Source organism: Hypanus sabinus, chromosome 28, assembly GCF_030144855.1.
Source record: "Hypanus sabinus isolate sHypSab1 chromosome 28, sHypSab1.hap1, whole genome shotgun sequence".
Lineage (NCBI taxonomy): Eukaryota > Metazoa > Chordata > Chondrichthyes > Myliobatiformes > Dasyatidae > Hypanus > Hypanus sabinus.
Genome location: NC_082733.1, coordinates 38,689,123 through 38,715,085, shown reverse-complemented (window position 1 = coordinate 38,715,085; position 25,963 = coordinate 38,689,123). Strand labels below are relative to the sequence as shown.

Here is a 25,963-nt window from a genome sequence, read left to right as displayed (position 1 = left end):
GAGGTCTGGACTCTGACTTGGCCACTCCTGGACATTAACTTTGCTGTTTTTAAGCCATTCTTGTGTAGCTTTGGCTTTATGCTCGGGGTCATTGTGCTGCTGGGAAAACAAATCTTCTCCCAAGTCACAGTTTTCTTGCAGACTGCTTCAGGTTTTCTTCCAGGATTTCCTTGTATTTGCTGTGTTAATTTTACCCTCTACCTCCACAAGCCTTCAAGGGCATGCTGCAGCGAAGCATCCCCACAGCATGATGCAGCCACCACCATGCTTCATGGTAAAGATGGTGTGTTTTTGAAGATGTACCATGTTTGGCTTATCAAACATAATGGCCAAAAAGCTCATCAGTCCATATAACCTTCTTCCAACTGACTTCAGAGTCTCCCACATGCCTTCTGGCAAACTGTAACCGAGATTTTGTGGGAGTTTTTTTCAACAGTGGTTTTCTCCTTGCCACTCTCCCATCTCAATCACTGAAGCTTGTAACTCCTCCAAAGCTGGCATAGGCCTCTTGGTGGCCTCCCTCACTCGCCCTCTTCTTGCATGGTCACTCAGCTTTTGAGGACGGCCTGCTCTCGGCAGAGTTACAATTGTGCCATGTTCTTTCTATTTCTTGAAGATTGACTTAACTGTACACCAAGGGATATTCAGTGACTTGGAAATATTCTTGATTCCATCTCATGACTTGTGCTTCTCAGTGATCTTTTTGCAGAGTTGCTTTTGTCTTCATGGTGTAGTTTTTGCCAGGATGCTGATTCACCAGCAGTTGCACCTTCCAGATACTGGTGTGTTTTTACTATAGTCAAGTAAAACACCTTGACTGCACACAAGTAATCTCCATTTAACTAATTATGTAACTTCTAAAACTAATTGACTGTACCAGTAATGATTTAGTGTGTCATATTAAAGGGGGTGAATACTTATCCAATCAATTATTTTGTATTTTATATTTGTAATTAATTTGGATCAGTTTGTAGAGATTTCTTCACTTTGACATGAAAGAGTTTTTCTGTTGATCAGTGTCAAAAAAAGCAAAATTAAATCCACTGTGATTCAATGTTGTAAAACAAAACATGAAAACTTCCAAGGGGTGGGGAGGGGATACTTTTTATAGGCACTGTATCAGTTACTTGATTTACAGTATTTTAATTCAGGATCTTTGAGAAAACTGATATTCCTTATATTGAATGTGATGATGCACTTGTTAACAACACAATCTAATGAGCATATACTTTGAATGTGCTTTCAACAAGCATTATCTCTGTGGAGTAAGTTCACATCACAATATTAATATTGAATGCAAAATTAATGTCTACAATATTATGGTCACACAAAATGTAAATAGACTTTTTCAGCCATTACATCTGCACCACTCAACAATCAAGCAACCACTTGCACTAATCTCATTACATTCTATCTGCATTTCCACATAGCCCTCAGCCTTTTCTCTCTTCCACCCATACTTGGCAAACTCCACTCCCTCGCAGATTCTGCTGCTCACTTAATTTTGGGGATGGAATTTGCAGTCGCCAGTTAATCTACCAACCACTATTCTTTGTTATGTGAGAAGAAACTCACATGATCATAAGAGGAATGTGCACTCTCCGTAAACATGGCCATGGACATTGGGATTGACCGGATCGCCGGAACTGTGTGACCATGGTGTTACATTAGGTGTGCAACTGAACAACCTAATATTATTGCCCAATGGTAGACTGATATACTCTCCTCTGATAAATCTGCAGTTATTGCACTTTATTCTAACAACTGAGCCGCCAGTGCTGTCTCCAGCAATTTTGTTTTCATTTTCACCCCTCCTTTGCTAATGAAATAGGTTAAACACACAGATTTGTTTGTATTCAAATGGAAATGTATGTTGTCAATTCAGTTTAAATGCAGTTTATAAAACCTGTGTTGTTTGTTACTCTGAATCTTGATTTTTGCAAACTGCAGACTATATGTAGCACGAGTCTTTGTAGTAGCGAGTCACAGTATCTAGTTCTGTTTGGCCTGAAGCAATGAATGTGGTGTGCCAAAAATGTGTGCTCAAGTTGTTGACTTGCTGTTATTTATATTGTAAATGGCATTTCAATGTATAACAGGCAACAAGTTCAGATAATGAATCTTAGGTGTGTCAATCTTTGTGGGGTGGGGGGGGGGGGTCACATAAGGAGATTCTCAAACCACTATCCTAAACTGGTCTTAACTAACAAATGGGATATTAATTTGAAGTGGTCTTGACATTTGCAGTGGATCTTGGTATAGGGGTTTGCTGATCTCTATCCTTGTCTTCTCAATATGTTTTTTCCCCATTATACATCACTAGTAATGTTATTTCAAGCTTTCTTCTTCCTGAAGTAAAGATAATCCTATGGCGTTCAATACCATACTAGTTATAGTTGACTGTTTCTTGAATTTGGAATGCTGGTAAGCATTTTGAATGTAGGTATTGCAATCAAGCCCAATCCTTTTCTCTCCTGCTGTCTGTCAGGGTAACATTTTGAAGTAGAAAACATGACTATTATTTCCTCACCACATCCCACCCCACTAGGTCAGGAATGACAAACCCATTTTGTAGTCCTCTGATTGACAACTGATATAAAATTTGTGCATTGGTTGTTTGTCAGTCTGTGTGTATTTCTCTGTTCTACTATGAAAGCCTGCAAGAAAGATTGGGTTAGATCTTTCTTCCCTAGAATTAGAAGACTGAGGGGAGATGTGATGGAAGTAATCAAAATTGTGAGAGGTATAGATAGAGTCAATGCCCGCAATCTTTCTCCATTGAGGTTGGGTGAAACTACAACAAGATGTCAGGGTTAAGAGTGAAAGGTGAAATGTTTAAGGGGATCATGGGAGGAAACTTCTTTATTCAGCAGGTGGTGAGACTGTGGAATGAGCTACCAGCGCAAGTGGTGGATACAATTTTGATTTCAACATTTAAGAGAAATTTGGATAGGTACATAGAGGGGAGGGGTATGGAGGGCTACAATCCAGCTGCAGGTCGATGGGACTAGGTAGCTTAAATGGGGTGGCACAGACTGGATAGGCTGAAGGGCCTGTTTCTATAACTAAAATGAATCTCGGTATCAAAGTATACATTCTTTGATAATAAATTTACTTTGAATCTTGAGCCTTTAAATTCAGGCATATTTTGTCCATCTTTGTATTGTGTGGTTCAATGCAGCACAAGTTTTGAGGGCATTTATAAATCTTAATGTACACGTACTCCAGAGAACAGGTGCAAATCCTAAGTTTTAATTGGTGCAAAAAAAGACGACTACTAGAGATTGGAACTATATTCATTAAATATGATTCCATTAATTTGTGGTTGTAGTTGATGACTGTGCGCATTTCCTTCTATCAGAGCTACTCCATGGCAGTTTACCTTGTAAAACAGTTGTCTTCTGCTGTGTTGCTTCAAAGACTACGAGCAAAAGGAATAAGAAACCCGGACCATTCCAGAGCATTAAGTAAGTGCAAAGATTAACAAGTTAAAAATTTGCCTAAGTAGTCAGACAGTGCCTTTATATGATTAAAAATCAGTGCAACTGATAAAAACTGTATCCTTTCTGGTTAGTATTGATTTTAGCCAGTCATAAGAGTTTAATCTAATTCCAGTCATAAATACGCTGTTAGTTCATGATATACTGAAAGTGTGTTCATTGTTGCCATGTCAATGGGATCTGTCATCTTTTCTCTTGCCTCACTAGTGATACAGTCTCAGATTCAGATTAATTTATTTATCACATGTACATTGAAACATAATGAATTCTGTCGTTTGCGTTAACAACTAACGCAACCTATGGGTGTGCCTAGGCAGCCTGCAAGTGTTGCCAATTTCTTTCAGTTCCAATTCTGAAAGTGTAATGGAAGGTGCCTTTATAGGTTACAGTAGTCGCAACTGTCATTGGTTTTCCTCCATGACTTGAATAGTGCAAATCAGTAAGCTATTTGATAGTAAAGGGATGGTTAGCCCTGCTGAAATAGGTTCTGTTCTGTTCTGCCATAGTCATGCACATTATTAAGCACGGTTCATGGTTCATACCTTTGAGAACCCTACTGGGTTTTACTTTTCCATAAACAAAGACCACAAACCCCAGGCAACCACTACAGCCAGGTTTTCTTGCTGACATATCAGTAGTGATCTAAGCCTTATGCTATTGTGAACCTTGTGATGCTCTGCCACATTATTTAAACCACTTTATGATGTTTCATGACCAGCCATCAGAAGGACCCCACATAGCTTAGTTTTTAAAATGATATGTCAAATGGCACTGTTCTTCAGTAATCTTAAAAGTGAAGTAATGTTGAATCATGAGCAATAAAGAACAATGCTTTTTGTGTGCATAAAACTTTAGCCTTTAATGTGCTTCATTTTTCCCTTTTGAGCTTTTCAATTGATTCTACGTGTGCCAGGTTTTATATGTGCATTGCCAAACTGTTCACAAGTACTTTTAACATCTGAGCTCAATTCTGTTCCATCCTTTTCCAATATTTAGAAATGCATTAACAATTGGTAAATGACAGGAAGTTGACTGGTTTTTCTGCCACTAGGTTAAAGAGTAGATTCAGTTGAGTTAAGCTGAGATTGATTAACCAGAGCAGGATCTGGGACCTCTTTTGAACTGAAATTTTGTCTTACACTTGCTGTCTGACAGGTTGGGTAAATTCATGCTTGTTTACTTTTTTAAAGAGTTAAAATTTGAAATTATCATTACTTGGTTTAGAAGCATGCTAATTTAAAAAGGTTGCGTTTGTTGAAACATTTGCTGAATTATGAAAGCTGCTGTTTTGTGTTTTTTTAAAGTGTGATATGCCAAAACTGTATTTGTTCTTCAGCATTTAACTACTGTGCTGACTTTACACTTGATGTTCCATTAAAATCTAGCTGCAGCAATTTTGGCCAAGTGCCCAAGTAACCACTAATTGACTGATCAGGCTAAGTGATTTCTGTTTACTATATAGTTCAGCTATTTGAAGAGCTCAAAAGCACTGCAGGATTAATGTTGAAAATGAACAACTAAAAGTAGCTCAACTGTTCTGGTGTAGGAGACCAAGTACTTATTTATTCATCAGTATTCTAAACCAAAAAAAAGATTCTCAGAACTGGATGTTTTAGCTCAGAATTGGATCATTGTAGCTAATGCGATCTCTTGATTCGATTTAATTGCACTTTGGAAGGATTTTTAATTTCAGTGTCTTAGCTCATCATCACAAAGTCGCATCATCTCATGACCACGACTCAGAACTGATTCTACAATCTACAAATTCATTTTCAAGGACTCTCTTACAACTTGTTTTCAGTTATTTTGTTTATTAGCAGTTTGTCTTTTGCACATCAAGTTTTTTGAGCTGTGTATGTTTCAATGCAAGGGTATTGTAGGAATGGCAGATGAGCTTAGGATCAGCACATGGAATTATGAAATGTAACCATTAGGGAGACTTGGTTGCAGCTCAGTGGCAGGACTGGCAGCTCAGTGTTCCGTCATTTTAGACATAGAGCTGGAAGGGTAGCATTATTAATCAGGAAAAATATCATGGCAGTGCTTGGTTAGGACGGACTGGAGTCCTTGTCTAAGTGAGGCTTTATGGGTAGAACGGAGAATAAGAAAAGTACGACCACGATAATGGGATTGTATTATAGATCACCCAACAATCAGCTGGATTTAGAGAAGCAAATTTGTAGAGCGATCGCAGACTGTTGCACGAAACATAAAGGTGATAATAGGCCATTTTGACGTTCCGAGTATTGTCTGGAACTCCCATGCTGTAAAGAGGCTGGATGGAAAAGAGTTTGTCAAATGTGTTCTGGAAAGTTTCTTTCATCAGAACACAAGTCCCAACTAGAGAGAGTGGGATACTAGATCTCCTGTTAGGGAATGAGATAGGGCAGGTGACAAGTTCGTGTAGGGGAAAACTTTGCATCTAGTGATCATAATGCCATGAGTTTCAAAGTAACTATGAGAAAGGAAAGGTCTGGTCCTCGGGCTGAGATTCCAAATTGGAGAAAGGCCAATTTTGATGGTATCAGAAAGGATCTGGCAAATGTGCATTGGGCTAGGATTTTCTGGCAAAGGTATACTTATTAAGCGGGAGGCCTTCAAAAGTGGAAATTTTTAGAGTACAGTTTGAATGTGCTTGTCAGAATAAAAGGTAAAGAGAATATGTGTAGGGAACCTTGGTTGACAAAGATATTGAGACCCTGGTTAAGTTTAAATAAAAAAGGAGGTACATAGCAAGTATAGGCAAGTAGGAACAAAGGAGGTACTTGAGGAGTATAAGAAATGTCAGAGAACACTTGCGAAGGAAACCAGGAGAGTTAAAAGAAGGCATGAGGTTGCTCCAGTTGAAGGAGAATCCACAGGGCTTCTACAGATGTGTTAAGAGCAAAAGGATTGCAAGGGAAGATCAGAATGATAATCTATCCATGGAGCCAAAAGAAATGGAGGAGATCTTAAATGTAGTTTTTGTATATTTTTACTTGTGAGATGGACACAGAGTTTGTAGAGGTGAGAAAATGCAGCAGTGAGGTTGTGGACCATATACAGATTACGGACGAGGAGGAGTTTGCTGTTTTGAGACAAATTAGGGTGGATAAATCCCCAGGTCCTAACAATATGTTCCCTCGGACCATGTGGGGCGCTAGTGCAGAAATTGCAAGGGCCCTAGCAGAGATACGTATCTAAAACATCCTTAGCCATGGGTGTGGTCCCGGAGGATTGTTGTTCTGTTGTTTAAGAAAGGCACTAAGAATAATTCAGGAAATTATAGCCCGGTGAGTCTGACACCAGAAGTGGGAATATGTTCTAAGGGACCGGATATATAAGTATTTGGATATTCAGGGACTGATTAGGGATAGTCAACATGGCTTTGTGCGTGGTAGGTCCTGTCAAAGTAATCTTAGATTTTTTTTTGAGGAAGTTACCTAGAAAGTTGATAAAGGCAAGGCAGTGGATGTTGTCTACATGGACCTTAGCAAGGCATCTGACAAGGTCCTGCATGGGAGGTTGGTCAAGAAGGTTCAGTCATATGGCGTTCAAGATGAGATAGTAAACTAGATTAGACATTGGCTTTGTGGTAGAAGCGAGGGAGTTGTTGTAGAGGGTTGCCTCTCCGACTGGAGGCCTTGATTAGTGCTGTGCCATAGGGATCGGTGCTGGGTCTGTTGTTGCTTGTCATCTACATCAGCGATCTGTATGATAATGTGGTAAACTGGATCAGCAAATTTGCATATGAAAAATTTGATGGTGAGGACTATCAAAGCTTGCAGTGGGATCTGGACCAGCTAGAAAAATGCACTTAAAAATGGCAGGTGGAATTTAATGCAGACGTTGCACTTGGTAGGTCCTATATGATGAGAGAGGGGGCACTGAGGAGTGCGGTAGAGCAGGAGGATCTGGGAATACAAATCCATTATTCCTTGAAGGTTGCATCACAAGTAGGGTCATAAAGAAAGCTTTTGACACATTGGCCTTCATAAGTCAATGCACTGAGTACTGGAGTTGGGATAGAAAACCTACAGCACAATCCAGGCCCTTCGGCCCACAATGCTGTGCCAAACATGTACTTACTTTAAAAATTACCTAGGGTTACCCATAGCCCTATATTTTTCTAAGCTCTATGTACCATTGATGTTATATAGAAATTGTATAAGACATTGGTGAGACCTAATTTAGAGCATTGTATTCATTTTTGATAATCTACCTACAGGAACGAGATAAATATAATAGAAAAGGTGCAGAGAAAATTTACAAAGAAGGTGCCCAGACTTGAGGATCTGAGTTATAGTGAAAGATTGGGACTTTATTCTCTAGAACATGGAAGATTGAGAGGAGATATAATAGAGGTATTCAAAATTATCAGAGGTATAGAAAGGGTAGATGCAAGCAGGCTTTTTCCACTGAGGTTTGGTGAGATAACAACAAAAGGTTATTGGTTAAATGTTTCAGGAGAACATGGGGGGGACTACTTCACTTAGAGGGTGGTAAGAGTGGGGAACTAGCTGCCCCTGCAAATGGTGGATTTGGGGTCAATTTCAACATTTAAGAAAAATTTAGTTAGGTACGTGGGTGAGAGGGGTATGGAGGATTATGGTCTAGGGACAGGTCAATTGGACTAGCAAGATTAATGGTTCAGCACAGGCTAGATAGGCCAAAGGACCTGTTTCTGTGCTGTAGTGTTCTACGATTCTATGATTAAGTTGTGCAGAGTTTCCAGGATGAATGTTTTTAAGTAAACTTAACTTGTTTTTAACCCCATTATTCTATGAATTGGTGACTTCATTACTTTGATTACAGACATTTGTTTCTGCATGTAATGAACTTCCCCTGGGCTGTTCAATTTGCTCTGCAAAGGCAAGCTATTCCTCCTTTCCAATTGATTATGTGACAAACATCTCTCAAAATGTATCATAGCAATTTCAGTATAAATAATGAAAACAGCTTGCCATGCAAACTCTGATTCTCTGTTTCCTGGAATCAAAATGTGGCATTCTTTGGCTTCAAATTGTCTTCCTCTTAAATGTGCTAGCACATGATTGGTCTTTATTTGTTAATGATAGGAATTGCCCAAGGGGCAATCCTTGAAGCTTGTTAGCCAGTGGTCACAGGCTGTTCACTCTCAGCTATGTCACAGCTGAATTGGATCTTTGATATCCGTTGATTGTAGGTTCTTGTAAGGGTTAGTGAATTGTAATTAAGAATGGAAGCCCTAACTTTCTTTCTGTTAGAAAAAACAGGTTAAATGAATTTTCGTATGCCTAATAGGGTGAGAAAGTTCTGAGAAGACTCATTAAATCTTGAGCTTTTTAACATCAAGCAAGGTCTTTATCTATTCGGTTTTAGAAAGCAGTGGTACATTCAATCAGAGGTATAATTCTTACCTCAAAAGTCAGACTTGTCATATGCACGTGTGTGTACAATGAAAAACTTGGGAGTAATACCATAGGCTCATAGTGTTAGACATCATTAGCAAGAAAAACATAAATTATACAAAATAATCTAAGAAAGAACTAAGAAAAAATAATCTAAGAAATCTAAAAATTAATACAAAATAAAATCTGTCGTGTAAAATTATTAGATTGTTGCTATTATTGAAATAGCAATTAGGGTTTTGCAGGTTGTTTCAAGAACTAAATGGTTGAATGGAAGTAGCTATTCTTGAACCTGGTGGTGTGGGACATCAGACTTCTATACCCTCTGCCACAGCTGTGAGAAGATTGCATGGGCATCTTTGATAGATGTTGCCTTCTTGACACAGTGCCTTGTGTAGGACTTTTGATGTGGGAGGGAGGTGCTTGTGATCTTTTAAGTTTTTTCCTTAAATTTTTGACTTTTATTGTATTTTAGATCTTCCCAAATTCATTTTGTAAGGTCTTTTCACTCTCACTGGTTATTTGCACATTTTTTTCATTTATTTATGGAATATGCAGATTATGAACTATTCCATATTTTATTGCTACTTTCTCTGAGACAACAGCTTGTGCCATTGGTGCCTTTTGTGGCCATGTGGTCTGCAAAAAACTCTGATGATCTTAATGGTCTTAGCAGATACCAACAAGCTTGCTGTAGGAATTCAGAACCAATCCTGCCAGCAGGAGTCATGGCACAGTGCAAAAGAAACTTAGAGTGCCCTGACAACATCAAATAGTCTGTGTCCAGCTGTAATTACTCATCCTCCTGCTTATTATAGTAAATGAAAGCTGATATAACACATAATTAGTCTGCTGTTTGTTGCTATCAATGGTGATTTTATTTTTCGGCACAACCTTTTAAAAGACCTGTACTTCTGGATAGGTTCCAAAGGTGAAAGCCCCAGTGCTGCCGCTTTTAGTTAATTAAAGCCCTTGCCAAATGTGGCTTTGACCAATAAATAAGATCTAGGAGCACAGTGGATGTTACTGCTGCCACCGCAGTTCCAAAATAGAATTTGAGCCCAACAAATGAAATGTTTCTGCCTTGGGCCAAATTTGTTTAAAGGGTGAACTGGTTGATCTTTGCCTCTCCCTTTTCCTTACTCTTTTCCTGTTCTGTCCTTTCATTTCTCTCAGAGTATAAGAATGATGTACAACTGTGATATATTTGATAAATAATGAGGCAGTCCTCATTAAGGGATTGGAGGTGGAGAGCGTCAGTAACTTTAAATTCCTTGGCATTATATCAGAGGATCTGTTCTGGGACCAGGGTGCAGGTGCCATCACATCTACTCTCTTAGAAGTTTGTGTAGATTCATTAGCCACCTAAAACTTTAGATGCACAGTGGAGAGTATTCTAACTGGTTGCATCACAGCCTGATATGGAAACACCAATGCCCAGGAACAAAGATGTCTACAGAGAATGTTGAATACAGCCAGTCCATTACAGGCAAAGTCCTCTCTTCTATTGAATAAATTTACAAGGAGCACTGCTGCAAGAAAGCAACATCCATCATGAAGGATCCCCACCACACAGGCTATGCTCTCTCTCCTCGCTCCTACCATCAGGTAAGAAAGACATACCACCAGGTTCAGAAGCACTTATTACCGTTCAACCATCAGGCTCAAGAACTGACGTGGATGACTTCACTCAGCTCAACTCTGAATTGATTCCACAACCTACTGACTCACTTTCAAGGATTCTACAACTCTCTCTCAGTATTATTTATTTGTATCTAAATCTGTATGTGTAAATTTTAAATACAATGCCTTCTTTTGCACATTGGTTGTTTGTCAGTATTTATATATAGTTTTTCACAAATTCTATTATATATCTTTATTTTCCCATAAATTCCAACAAGAAAATGAATCTCAGTAGTATATGGTGACATTCACTATTTGTACTTTGATAATAAATTTACTTTGGAGGAATAAAAAACATGATCTTGACAGTTCCGTTTAGAATGCTGGGCGTGAAGGTATTTGGACAATGGTTTTCAAGTGCATAGTCAACTGTTCTTTGGAATTGCTGCTTTTATTGTTCCCTCTGTCTTTTATAGAATTTGGTTCATTTTACACAGAGTAAGCTGTAATTTTTTTATGTCTGTTAAGGCAAAAGGGAGGGTGTGAGCAGAGTGTGATTCTTGTTCCAAGAGCTGTAATATGTAGAAATGATCTTTTGGAAGGAGAATTGCCCGCCACTTAGGTCACTCCTAACCAGAAACTTCCCATTTCCTCTCAGCCCCACAGGGTTTATACTATGTAGGCAGATCATGCATAGTGGTTTTGTGGTGCCTCAGTTTTTAACAGGAAGGGACAAAAGAGGAAATGGAGACTAGATTCAGACATTAAGTAAATATTTATGTTCACACTTTCAGAGTGTCATGAAGTAAAACAGTAAAGTCAGTTGTTGTTCCTGTAAGCTGTATAATGGGTGTTTGTGATTGTATTAAGATAAAGCTTGCTTCTGTCACTGGAAGCTTCTGTACTGCAGAGCACAAAATGATGCCAGATCAGAAAGTTCCATTGTTATGTGGTCAGACGGGATGGTAGTGCTGATGTTACAGCTGAGGAGGTGCAAATAAAATCATGGGCATGACTATAATTACTGTACAATAGCTCCAGCTGTAAATTTTATATATGTGGATGTCAGATAAGGATAGAACGGGGATTGGCTGTGATTACCCCAGATGGTGGTAAGCTTACAGCTGCAGTGTACTAGCATAGTGTGTACGTGAGAAACAGCTTTTGAGAGGGTACTGAGGGTATCTATGAATCTGAGGAGAGGGGGGAGGTTGTAACTCGTACAGTGTTTTGTATTAAGATAATATCTCAAGTCAGATTTCTTAAGTAATTGGGGGAAAAAATTCTTCTCTTCCACATGCAGTCAAAGAAAAATTAACAGCTGATCCTGACAGTGAAATCGCCACAACCAGTTTGCGGGTGTCTCTTTTGTGTCCTGTGAGTACAACCATATCTGAATTATTAATGATTAAATTACCTTCTCTTCCTCTTGCAGTGCTTATTAACTGTTTGTTGTCTGAAACACTTATATTCAATGTTATTGATTACCAGATATAAAGTAAATGTTATTCATAGATTTAGTAACTTGCTTATGGTGCAACATGAATACTGACTTTGTGCTTAACATTCTGTAAAGTTGTCAAGCTTTTATAAAACAAAATGCTGGCCTAACACATAAAATACTGAAGGAACTCGGGGGTCAAGCAGCATCTATAGAGAAAGAAAACAGTCAACGTTTGGGGCTGAGACTCTTCATCAGTATCTAATGAGGGGTCTTGACCCAATTGTTGACTGTTTGTTCCTCTACATAGAACTTACTTGACCTTTTGGATTTCTCCAGCAGCTTGTATGTGTTAATCTGGATTTCCAACATCTGCAGAATCTCTTGTGTTTATGATTATGCTAGCCTAGACTGTGAGCTCAGTTTGTGTAAGTATCGGGTGCAATAGAAGTACAAAAGATGCACGTCCTAGTTTGGTGACAGTAATAGCTGAAACAAGTTTTCAATGTACTTATGCACAAGTTCTTCCAAATGACTTATAAAAATATCTTTGTTTTTGTTCAATCAGCTATACATGTCTAACACCTCATTTAAATCATATTCATGGTTCCCCTGATTTGCCCTGAAAACATTTTCTTCAAATGTTCTCCCAGCTGAGGTGGATGACCCATAGGCAGCTCAAGAGTCCAGTCTTCATGTGGTGGTGTGGTCACACTTAGTCCTGTGCTCACCTTTGACGTCCACTAATATGCACCTCCCAACAGGTAACACCGTGTAATGATTGGGAGCCGGAACTCGCCACTACAGAAATTAAAAATTATATTTGGGAAAGGAAAATAAGTAAAGGGAGTTGTCAATAATTGTCAGAGCACTAGGAGCGTTGAGCAGTACAGAATATGTGTCTGCATAAATAAGCCATTTGGGATATTTTTCTGTACAAGCTGAAATGTAGAATTGTGCTACAATTTAACCTTAGCTGTATATAATTCAACCTCAGCTGCATGCGTCTCAACTACCTGCATTAGGGGAAGAATTTTCTAGCAAGGATTTAGAGACTTACAAAGATTAGTTCTTTGGTTAGTACTTCGATAATAAATTTACTTTGAACTTTGGAAATTTTATTAGTTAAAATACTGGGATTGTTTTCTTTATTAAGATTGCTGAGGGGAGATTCCTGGAATTTGAATGGCGATGGCAGTGCGCTCGGATGCAGCAACCTCTCTGAGTCCAGACAAAGGTGCAATTGTTTGTCCTTTATGTCTTTTACACAATCGCAATGCACTGCTGGATATTAAGAACACCAAATACTTCAGGTCTACCCCACCACCGAGTTGCTGGATAGCAATCGGGCCAAAATTGTTGTGCACCATGTTGAGGCCTGCTTCAGCCACTCAAGGAAGAAAGCATCAATGTCGGTGTGTGGAGGCAGTGCATGTTTCAACAGACAGTGCGGTGATTGTCTTGGATGTTTTTGTTGCGATTGCAGGAACCTGGTGGATGTTGGTAATGTAGAATACTGCAGCCCAAGTCACTGGTTCGTTGACAAGACTAACAGCAGGGAGCTGTGTTGCCTCAGTTGCGTAGACAAGGTCCTCATGCCTCGGGCTGCCTGTTGTGGTTGCTGGGAAAGGAGACACCAGAGCTGGCTGTGTTCTGGGTTCCATGTTGGGTTGCAGACTGGCCCTTCCCGTCAGTGCTGACCTTCATTGTTCGCTCAGTGGAAGACAAGTTGGATTGCGTTTGTCTGTAGCTGTACTTGGGCAAGATGAAAAACTGCTACTGACTTCTACTGCAGAAATACGGCTCCAAGACAACATCCCAGGCACTATCAGTCAACAGACAATGACACGCAGGGACTTGGGCTATATTATTTTTTAAATTTTTGTTTTGTAGCTGTACTTTGCACCTTGGCCCTAGAGGAGCACTTCTTTGACTGTATCCATGTACATGGTTGAATGACAATTAAATTTGAATTTAATCCAAGCTGCCAATGAGGTTGGAGGGGGTAGAGGCAGGAGAAGCATAGGTGGTTAGAGGTGAGAATGGTGGTGGAAAGGCATAGTTATAAGTTAATGATGGAGAGGACATCAGAGCAAAGATAATTTAACTCAAAGAGCAATACTCTGACATTTGCTGACTGAAAGTTTTCCTTCTTAACTCCATTCTCCTGCCTTCTCCCATAACCTTTGCAACCTAACCAATCAATAACCTATAAATCTCTGGTTTAAGTATACCCAGTGACGGTGTCTACTGTTTTCTGGGGCAATGAATTCCTCTCTGGAAATAATTACTCTCAGGAAAGAATTTCCTTCTCATCTCTGTTCTAAAAAAAAGTCCTTCGTATTCAGAGGCTGTGCTCTCTGATCTCAGATCCTCCCACTATTGGAAATATTTTCTCCATGTCCACTCTATCTAGGCCTTTCCACTCATTCTTCTAAACTCCAATGAATGCAGATGCAGAGTTATCAAATGATCCTCATATATTAACCTTTTTATTTCCAGCTCATTCTAGTAAACCTTCTCTGGACCCTCTTCAATACCAACACATTCTTCTTTGAATATAGGACCCCAAATTGCTCACAATACGTCAAATACTTGAAAGAGCACTTGATGATCTATTGCCTACAAGGAAATTGGCTGTGAACTGGGTTGCTGTGAATAATGTAACTCATAACTAGCACAGACATTATGGGCCAAATATCCTTCCTTTCTATAACTCTATGATATTGATAACACCACATCTTTAAGACCTTAACATTAATGTTAGTGCACATGTTGGACATCTGCAATGGCATGTCAGATTTATTCATCTAATGTTAATTGGCTAAGGTGCTCCCATTTGCTTATTATTTTACTTGGAAACTGGTTGGCTTTGAGCTTCTGAATCGCAATGCAAATAAAAATGTGAATGCACAGCAGATGAGATAGCACCCAAAAGATGAGCTGATAAGACATACAAAAAAGCTGGATGAACTCAGCAGGTCGGGCAGCATCCGTTGAAAGAAGCAGTCAACATTTTGGGTCGAGACTCTTCATCAGGACTAAAGAAGGAGGGAGCAGGGGCCCTATAAAGAAGGTGGGGGGAGGGTGGAAAACCAATCAGAGGAAAGATCAAGGGGTGGGGTAGGGGATAGGCAGGAGAGGTGAAGAAGGAATCTAAGGGGAAAGCACTGTGGGTAGTAGAAGAAGGCAGAGTCATGAGAGGTGATAGGCAGCTAGAAGAGGAGACAGAGTGAAGGTGGGATGGGGGAAGGGAGAGGGAGGGAATTACCGGAAGTTGGAGAATTTGATGTTCATACCAAGGGGCTGGAGACTACCCAGACGGTATATGAGATAAGCTGATAAATTTTGAGTATTTTCAGATGACATTTGAAAAGCCTCTTGCCTTCAGAAGTGCAGTATACTCTCAGCCATTCCAGTGCCCATGAGGAATGCGAGTTGCCAGTTGCATGAATTTGCCATTTGCCTAAGAGTCAAAAAAAAATGATCATGTCACATTCTAGTATTCTATGCATAAACATTGAAAGAAATTGCCAAACTATATATCATCTCCTTATGCTTTTAAATAACAATCCTTACACTGGTATTCTGTATTTTAAGGCTAAACAATATTAATGTAAAATATAGCAAAAATAAATCAACTGAATGATTATACTCACCATCACTAGAAGTATCAGATCTTTAGAGGATAGCACTACTAATCTGCTATACCTTCAACTGCATTGCCATTACTTATAATCATTAATGAACTAAAAGTGCCTTTTTGCACTTATTTTGCATAGCCCTTGAAATAAAATTTATCCAATATAGTGAATGAGCAGCATACAGTACAGTTTGAGACACTTGGAACTGACTGTCATATGTATACAAACAAAGCCAACTTACTGGCCATTATGCCGCTGGCATTTGGGGCAGCAATGAAGGTCTTCTATATCTGTTCACACACACAGTTGAAGAAGGATTCTTAATTGCTGTTTCCATACCAATTTTTTTTTACCAGTAAGGGTTAGCCCTGAGCTGAACCCTCAAAACGAGGACCAGTAGAGTGCTCTTAGCCTGACCTCTACCCTTTGAGCTGCTTGGCATGGCTGAGTCTACCAAGAGACAAAACACAAGGCTCTGACTCTAGCCAACATAGCTCTCTGGGTCATTGAGGCATGCAAGCCTCCAAATTCGACGAGGTTGTGGTCCTCTTGTGGGATACACACAAAGAATCGAGAACAAATTGTGTTGAAGGCTATAATGATTGAGAACAGGCTGCAATGTTGTGTGCTTATAAGTAGTTGACGCATTGAAACCTGGCATGCCAAATTCAAATTTATGATTTTGGAAAAAAAAAAGAAACCAATTCATAATACTTCCAGTAATTTTCCCAGTTCCATGAGAATTCTGGATGTATAAATACTGGGTCAGTGAGTTTTGTTGCACTTAGCAAAGTTGCAGCTTTAAGTTGTTTTTTGCTCATTTAATGTTAATTCTCACATAAAATAAGTTAATTTCACTGGCATTTGTGAAGTTGAAGATATCTTTTCTTAAAGGTGAGGTGATGTTTGAAGGTATTCTGGATAATTTGACCAAGAGACCGTATGCTTCTTTTTCCAGCTGGGCAAAATGCGTTTGACAATCCCATGTCGCGCTATAACTTGCTCACATCTCCAGTGCTTTGACGCAACACTTTACATTCAGATGAACGAGAAGAAACCGACGTGGGTTTGTCCAGTGTGTGATAAGAAGGGTCCTTATGAACATCTAATTATTGATGGGTGAGCAATTGATACTGGAACTGATGTTTTAAAAAAATACTTTGCTTAACCACTCTCTTCTTTGGGTTTAAATGTGCTTTTGACCATGGTGTTATCTTTGAGCAGTATTTTTAGTGAAAACACCATTTCGTGAAAACATTGAACACCTAAGTCACCTTGGAGTGGGGCAAATTATGATCTAGGTCAGGAATTCCCAACTTGGGGTCCGCAGTTTGGATCCATGGCATTTTCTTTTATTATTATGTAGTTTAGTCTAGTTTTTTGTACTGTCGTGTAACACCATGGTCCTGAAAAACATTGTCTCATTTTTACTATGCACTGTACCAGCAGTTATGGTCGAAATAACAATAAAAGTGACTTGACTTGACTTGAAAAAAAGATTGGAAGATAGAAGATGGGGAACTGCATTAAATGATATCCATGAATTCTGAAAAAGTCTTGTAGATGTTACATTAGAAGCAAAGCAAAATTTGGGAAACTCCTGCAAAATACTGGAGGAACTCAGCAGGTCAGGAAAACTTGATTTGCAGCATTTCCAATGCTTTTGTATTCAGATTTTCTGCGCTTGAGTTGCTATTTTTAATTAAGTATAATGCATTTTCAGATACCCCGCACTCCAGATCAGCCACACGATGTTTAAATGTGTTCATATATTTTTCTGGCAACGGAGTTGTGTTTACATAGCCAGGTGATGATCAAAAATGTTTTATGTAGTGCAGTTTGTATCTTTCCTACATTTCTAAATTTTCTTTGTTGAATATTGTATATTGTACGTTGATTCATCAGGCACCTGACCTGTTTTCTGAAAAATGGTCTGAAAAGACAACAATATTCATTATAGGAAGAAATCTGTTGTTTTTGCTAACTAATTCGAGTGACCAGTAAATTATACTTTGTGGTGATGTTAGCAATGAGAACGAACAGGGAGGCTACTTAATAGCTGAGTGGTAAATGTACTGAAAAGTAAAGCCAGAAACTTTGATTGTTCTAATGTTTTTAGTTGATTTTAACCAGCATGTATCCCTTGTAAAATGACAAATACCTTCTGCTCCTCAGTCAGAAGAGAAAGGTTATTTAGAATCCCCATGCCAATAATGACCTATTGGAAAGCAGCTTTTCTGACATTGAAACAGTCAGACTTGGCTATAATACAGTCTGCAGTTCCTGTGTTTGTTTACGCTGTCTCAAGCAAGTATCGCATCTCCTTAGAGAGAACCCAATTAGAAATTGGTTGAAAACCTGCATTGGGAAAGAAGAGATTTAAAGGAGATTCTTTAATTGATTTGAAAGTTTTAAGCAGTTTATCAGGTTGTGTGGTGATTGTTCATCTATTCCATTCTAATTATCTGGTTAAATACTGTTTTCTCATGAGCTCTTTTTAAAACCTTCTGTGCATTCCCACTTTTTCTCTCCTTCATCACTGCCTCAAGCTTTTTATCATAAGCGTTTCGAGCTTAATTTACTCTTGTTTAAAACCAACTGACATCTCATTTTTTAAAGATAATTTACTTGGCAACATATATTCCTATTGCCCTTACTTTGCACCTATGGTGGTGGGTGTGATTCTTTGATTCAAAGTTCGCTCAGAGACTTGCATTGGGTTTTGTTTAATAAGCAGCATGATTGAGATGCTGGCATTTACTGTACCTAGTCACCTGACTTGGGTGAAAGTTACAATGGCAAATGCTTGAAGCTCTTTGGCAATGTTCCCTCTTTTTTTTAAATAGCTGCATGTAGCAACCATTGCTTTGAGCAGGAAATTTTTTCGTGACCTGAAAACTGCATGGCACTTTTTTTTTTGTAATATGCACGTCAAGCAAACAGAGACTGCAACTCACAACACAAGAAAACAGTATCAGACAGTCAAAACAACTGACAGGCACAATAGCAAAAGTAAAATGTTTTAACTAGATGGTGTCAGCATTCAGCAGGCAGACAGTTTATTAGCAATGAGTACCGACTTCCATTCTGTGTCTACTGTTACAGTTTGTAATAGTATTGTAACTTGAAACAAAATATAAATATGTTGAAGCTCTAAAATGTTTCAAAGTAAAGGTTGTGATGCTTATGGATTAGAAAATTTATGAATTATATTAGTTAACACAGTTTATTTCACAATTATATTAACATAGATTTTTAAATTATGTTTGCATAATTTAAAAATTATATTAACATTGCATAAAAGAAAATTCCAACTGCGCTGGGGAAAAAGACAATGTGTGTGGGAGCATTTCAATTGCCATGTGGCTGAGACGAATGGTGCCCTTTGGTGTGGCATTTTGGGTTTCTCTGCCTCCCTAGTGCTTGTGCTCCCTTTCAAGGAAGGGGTGACCAGAATGAACCTTGAAGAAAGAAGAAAATTAGGGAAGGGAAAAGACTATATGGAATGTAAACTGAAAAATAAAATGAGTGAAGTAAGGATCAATAAGTTAGAAAAGCTACTTGTCTGGTAGATCTGATATTTTAGCAAAGTGCTGTTTCTGACTTGGTACAACAGGCTGAATAGCTCGTGCTCTGCTCATCTAATTGGAGGATGATGTGGAAAAGAGAAGATGGTTTCTAGCATTATGCTGTGGTAAGGTTACAATGCTGTAAAATGTACATGGTTTACTGGTTGGAGGTGGGTTCAATAAAGGTCATAGGTGCAAGCTTGCAGTAAATCACAGACATTTCCTTCTGCCTTCATAGTACCAAGACCAAAGGTGCAGTGAAGGGTGATTTGTTTAAAAAGAAAATCCAAATTCAGAAAGGGTGATTTTTTTGAGGAGACTGTGTTAGTTTTGGAAATGGGTATAGTTTGGATAAAAGAAAGCTTCGTGGGAAAGAGGTCTTTGTGGTGCTTGTTGTAAATGTATAAATGAAACATTATATAACTAAAACATTAGATTTCCACACCACTCATGTGGTCTGCATTATCCAAATTAACTGCCTGCAGCCAAAGCACTTTAAATTCTGTGAGATCAGTCAAATCTCAGTACAATGTTTTTCTGATTTGTGTATAGTTTGGATGACCTCTGCCCCTCAGCTTTCACATCTACATTGCATGGCATGATGATAATTATATGCAACACAACAAAAATCTGAAAAATTAAGTTTTACCCCTAGTTTGGTAATTAGTATACAGCACTAATACCATTCACCTTGCTGCTTTGTCATTTCTGGTTTAGTTTTTTTAGTTGTTGGATATTAGAGAATGCCTTGGGGTTTGCTTCACTTCTCAAGCTGGTTATGATTTGGGAGAGCCATTCCCACCTTGACTAATTGTCAGTTTTTGAGATTGTTGTCCAGTAGGTTGAAGAAAATTGTTGTTCTATATCACACTCTTAAATTCGCCTGTAAGCTCATCACCTGTGCGAGGAGTGGAATCCATTACCAGACTGTGGACAAACTTGCAGAAAGTGTTTCTTTGGGATTTGTATCACTTACATCAGTGTCAGCATATTCTGTGAAGTTTATAATGGCTTTCTAATAGTCTCCAGCTCAGGAATACTAGGTGACCACTAATGCCTTGTCATTACTAAGAAGGGTGGCTCTGATTATTGGATTGTTGACCAGGTTTCAACACAGAGCTGAGACAGGGTTAGTGGCCAACTGTTTCTCTTGTCAAAGGAAGTTTAAATTGAATATGAAACACTTGAGTATTAATTATTTCTAAAGTGAGTCTGTCATTTTAGTGGATACTATCTTGTGAGTTACTAGATTCTATAACTTAAACATTCCTTATTTTGAACAAATTATAAATTTTCACTGAAAATATTCGGCTATTTTAGAAAATTATTTTTTTCTCTGCAACGGTGCACCTAACTAGAATGCTTCTAGAGAATAGAAGATGCATGAAGCCTGTGAGATCTCCGAATTCAGTTATGAATCATGAAAATTCTCAAACTCTGGGATCGAAGGAGAGTTTTTAACATTTTATTCTATTTAGAGATACAGCACAGTAAAAATCTGTGCTGCCCAAATGTACCTATGTGACCAATTAACCTAACAACCCGCATGTCTTTGGAATGTGGGAGGAAACTGCAGCACTGGAGGAAACACATGCAGTCACAGGGAGAGAATGTACAGACAGTGGGGGAATTGAACCTGTGATGTTGGCACTGTAATAGCCTCGTGCTACTGTACCGTTTTGTATTTTGATATTTGATTTAGGTGTTTCCTGTTTTATTCGTTTATTTACTTTGCTCCATCTTTCTTGATTTGCAAAAATCTGTTGATCTTTGTCTTGAAAAATCTTAATTATCCCAGAATCCCCAACTCATTGAAGGTGTAGTTCCAGATTATTGTAACCCTTCAGAATCACAGGATGATTACAGCACAAATGAAATGTGCTGCCTCCAAAAATAAGCTCAACCTTTGCTACTCCACGATTCTCTCACAATACCTCTGTAAATTTTTTCCTTCAGGTACTTACACAGCACCTTCTGTTGAAAAAGAAATACTCTCCTCCACTTGACTCACCTTGTGTTTATCCTGAACAGCTTCTCTTTTGATTCCTCCCACCTTTGTACAACTGAAAGCTGTAGCCATGGACACTTGCCTGGATCCTAGCTACTTCACTCTTTTTTTAAAGCTGTGTGGAGCAGTCTTTGTTTCAATCCTGCCCTGGCACCATTCCCCTTATCTTGCTGTGTCAAGAGTTACATTGGTGTCTCTCCTTCCCCCCCCCTCCCCCACACTGCCCTCCACACCTATGCAGAACCCATTAATTTCATCAACTTCATTGCTAGCATCCATCCTGGCCTCAAATTCACTTGGACTGTTTTCAACACCTCTCTCCCATTTCCTGATCTGTGATGAGCTCAGATTCAGATTTATTACACATACATTAAAACACCCTTTTAGTTGAACCTCATTCACTATTACCCTAACAATGCATTCCAAACCCAGTTTGCTCACTGTATAGTCTTTTTTTTAAACTGAGTATTGTCATTTTAGTGCCTCCAGTTAAAACTTACAGTGGGGACAATTTATTTCATTGGCACTTCATGATTGTACAGCCTCTTAGATTGTCTTGCAGTTTTGTCTTCCAGTGAAGAAAAACACATCTCCAACAATCTTTGCAGGTAGGTTAAAGTCCCTCATCCACAGAATCATTTTACCTTTTCATATGTTCCCAATGTATTCCTATATATTGTCTCACAATATTCCAGTTATGGCCAGGTCAGTCTTTTATGTTTACTCAAGACTTCTTGCTCTTGCACTCTGTTCATCTATTAATGAAATCCAGAATTTCCAATGTCTTAATAACAACTTTCTCAACCAAATGTGCCACTTTCAACAAACTGTTCTCATTAATCCTCAGATTTCTATTTTTGTATTCCTTTTAGAAGTTTGCCTTATGGTTCCTTTTGCTTTTATTCTTAAAATATTAAATTTCTCATATCTGAACAATAAACTTGATTGCTACAATTTACCTATCAATTTTAAGTATTTTACTATCTTCAAAAATTCACTATGCCTCTTATCTGCAAGCAGGTTCTCAACATGGGATCCACGGATCACTCGGTTAATGGCAGAGGCCAATGGCATAAAAAAGATTAGGAACCCATGTCTGCAAATTTGAAAATTGTTTATGGAATGTTAACACGTAAAAGCTGCAGTTCAAGTACATTCCCATGAGTAACGTATGGAGATTAAGCCCAAGAAGATAGAAAGTAAAATAGTACAAAGAAAAAAAAAGTACAACAGATGTCACATTGAAAACTAGGCTGATTACTGAAATCCCAGAAGGGAACTAAATGAAATGTGAGGCAGGGAGAGACTAGCAGTAAACAGAATTTAAAAAAAATATTTTTTAGTTATGTGAATAGTGAATTGGAAGGGGTATGGGTCAATCAGAAGAAGGAAATGTTGGCACAAAGGATGTGGCTGAGATAATAAACAAATACTCCACATTATCCTGCTCCATGGAAAATGATGCTGTTGGAGTCACACTGAAGGAATTTGCAAAGGTTCTGGAGTGGCTGAAAATTGTTAGATGTGCTTGAAGTACTTGTGTCATATCAAGTAGATGGTTCACCTGGAGATAGAAAATGCATTCTATGTTCCTTATTAAAAAGATGGAAATCACAGAATCCTTGATCAGCTTTACACAGAACTCTGGGTTTGTTGGAGATATTCATAACTGGAATATTGCTGGAGTTGCTGTGTTTATTCCTGCTCCATTTCTTGGAATAGAGGGTTCTGAAAACAACAATTAGGAGCAGTCACTCCAACAAATGTAAATTGCTTTGAGAAAATCAGCCCATATTCATTCAAGAAATGGTGCCTAACTAGCTTGATAGAGAATTTTGTTGAGGGTAATGTAATCTTACATCTAACAAAGGCTTTGGTCACTACTTGGAATTGTAGGGAATTCCTTTGGAGATTCTTTCAAATACAGGTCTGAAAATCTACTAATATTTAGCCATTTTGGTTATTTAACCAGAGGAGTCTGAAAGAAATGAGCTTCATAGATGGAAAATACTTAAGTACCTGCATGCTGCCATATGGCAGCAGTGGCCATTGGATGATTAAGTTGCAGCTTGTCAAAACAAGCATGGTTTACATTTGATTTACTACGTCCTCACAGGGAGGAAGTTAACCAATTTCTGGCTGCTTTACCTTAGCAAGTAGTATTCTTGCTTTTAGAATTTTTGCAAAGAAAGCGTATAACAAGGGATTTTAATACAATTTGCGATTTAATAGAGGTTCCCATAACATCTTTTGAAGAATCTTCTGAACACAGGTCCATGAAACCCACTAATGTAGTTTATAAATAAATTGAATGCTTTGAAAAATCCATAGCCAATATACAGTGGTTGGATTTAATCTCGGAACTTGATGCAAGGGAGATATCAGATCTAACAGCACACTGTGTTTCAAAGTTGATGCTACTCACCAACTGGTAGGTGTACTAGGATGGTGCTCATCTTGTAGCTCAATGTCAATGTAACATTTAAGTATAAGATCAGAGTATTGTGTAGTAGACCTCCTCCGCCACAATTAACTGTTTCTATTATTTTTTCCTTTTAGCAGGAATTTTGCCTCCTGATATTGATCCAGTGGTAGTAGTGCGATAACTTGAATTGAGAATGATATTTTCCTAAGGGATTGTCTATGTGTGGGTCCTCGGGTGGCTGTAGTGGCCAATCCGGATCCACGTATTCTGATGCAGTGTAGGCAAGTGTATGTGGTAGTTGTGGGTCTTTTGGTGGTTCAGTCTCTCCTTCCACAGCTGCTGCTTTTTCTCTGTGGCACAGTGGAGGTTGTTCTCATTTAGCACAGCTCCCTCTTGAGCAGATTTCCTCCGGGTGTGACTCTTGAGGGCAGTGTCTTCCCAGTTTTCAGGTCTAATGTTGAATTTCTTCAGACTGATTTTGATGTTACCTATGAAACATTTCCTTTGCCTATTGATCCAATACCTTTGTTTATCTCTCCGATAGTGGATTTACATCTAACTCAGACATGATCTGTACACTTGGTATGCACCCAGTGAATTGCTGCTGCTGTTTCTTTTTGAGCATAGCCTTATCATGTTTGACTCAACAGTGCATTTTTTTGCTTCCATCAATAATGGGATCCACGACCATTTAATAGAAACAGGTTTGAAGAAAATGTAGAGCTGTTATCTTCCCACTTGCATGGTCCACTTGGTCTACGTAAAAATGAAGGCAGCAGAAGACTAATGTTTTAACAAGCTGAAACTGAGTATTTGCAGAGAGTGACCAATACTGCACAAATGAGTTGTCAGTTGGTTTCTATGTTGACAAACAGCCTTGGGCCCCACTGTCAGAAAGTTTCCTCTCTCAACTACCATATTGATGAAGCCATCTCAGCTAAGCTCAGGTAAAGGTGTACAGGAGAGAGAGATTGAAAATTTGGCTGAGTGGTGTCATAACAACAACCTCTTTCAATATATCAGCAAAACCGAGAAACTGATAGTGCACTTCAGGAGAGGGAAACTAAACATCCATGAGCCTCCACTCATTAGAGGAGCAGAGGTGGAGAGGATCAGTAACTTTAAATTTCTGGGTGTCACTATCTCAGAGGACCTGTCACATAGATGTAATTGCAAAGATAGCACAACAGTGCCTCTACTTCCTCAGAAATTTGCAGATTTGGCATATCATCAAAAACCTTGACAAACCTCTATAGATATGTGGTGGAAACTGGCTGCATTGTGACCTGGTATGGGAACACAAATGCCTTTGAGTGGAAAATCTAGTGGATTTGGCCTAGTACATGCTGGTAAAGCCCACCCAACCATTGAGCACATCTATATAAAATGTCGTCATGGAAATCAGCATCCAACATCAAAATCCTCACCACCTAGGCCATGCTTCTTTCCTGCTACTGCCATCATGTAGCTGGTTCAAATGCCTCAGGATTCACACCACCAGGTTCAAGAACAGTTTTTATCCCTCTTGAACTAAAGAGGATAATTACACTCATTCTGTTTCGGGTGTTCCCTCAACCAATGATCTCAGTTAAGAACTCTTTATCTTGTTACTTAAAAATGCTCTCATTATTTCTTATTATTTCTTTATACTTGCATTTGTACAGTTACTGTTCTATAGATTTGCTGAGTGTACCTACCAGTTAAAGAATCTCAGTGTTGTATGTGGTGATGTGTATGTATTTTGATAATGAATTTTACTTCAAACTTTTGAATTTTGAATTAATTTGGAAAAATGTTTATTACATAGGCAAATACATTAATTGTTCAGCAGTGGCCAATTTGATTGATTAGTGTAAGTCAAGGGGTTATTGTAGGAATATTAGGACAAGTCAGCAGATGGGTGTCAAAAATTTTGTTTAATATTTTTGAAAGAAGCACAACTCTGTAAATCCTATAATTCCAGTGTCACTGTCATTCTAAATGTGGCAGGAGTATACAACCATTTTCCATTCGAATTTGTTCCACCTAGCTGTTTACTTTGAACTACAAAGGTTGGCACAAAATGTGAACATCTGGCCAGTTTCATCATATGTCGCAATTCTGGAGCTATGCATAGCCAAGCATGTTCAAGTTTCACTTAAACATGAAAAATCTTAAACTTATATTTAAAATATTGTGCTTAATTTTCCCAGAGAATTGGAAGAAGCAAGAGATGATAATGCTGCTTTGATAACTAAATCCCAAAATGGCAGCAGTTTGTTTGAGTAGCCTAGCAGGTATTTATTTGCTGCAAGCTTGAGGGAATATCTCTTCCCAAAGGTAGCCTTTCTAATCAATTGTTGATGCTAATGCTTGTGCCATATGGCAAAAGGCTCGGTGAATGC

General features: G+C 38.6%; 1 protein-coding gene across 8 annotated transcripts in view; it reads left to right on the top strand.

Annotated features, from left to right (window-relative positions):
• Nucleotides 1-25,963, top strand: part of pias1b (protein inhibitor of activated STAT, 1b) — a 200,446-nt gene that overhangs the window by 152,444 nt on the left and 22,039 nt on the right. For all 8 annotated transcript variants that reach the window (XM_059952988.1, XM_059952987.1, XM_059952993.1 and 5 more), the window contains 3 exons: nucleotides 3,362-3,467; nucleotides 11,796-11,869; nucleotides 16,536-16,696. In XM_059952988.1, the coding sequence (XP_059808971.1) occupies nucleotides 3,362-3,467; nucleotides 11,796-11,869; nucleotides 16,536-16,696 (341 nt within the window). The remainder of the gene's footprint in view (nucleotides 1-3,361; nucleotides 3,468-11,795; nucleotides 11,870-16,535; nucleotides 16,697-25,963) is intronic.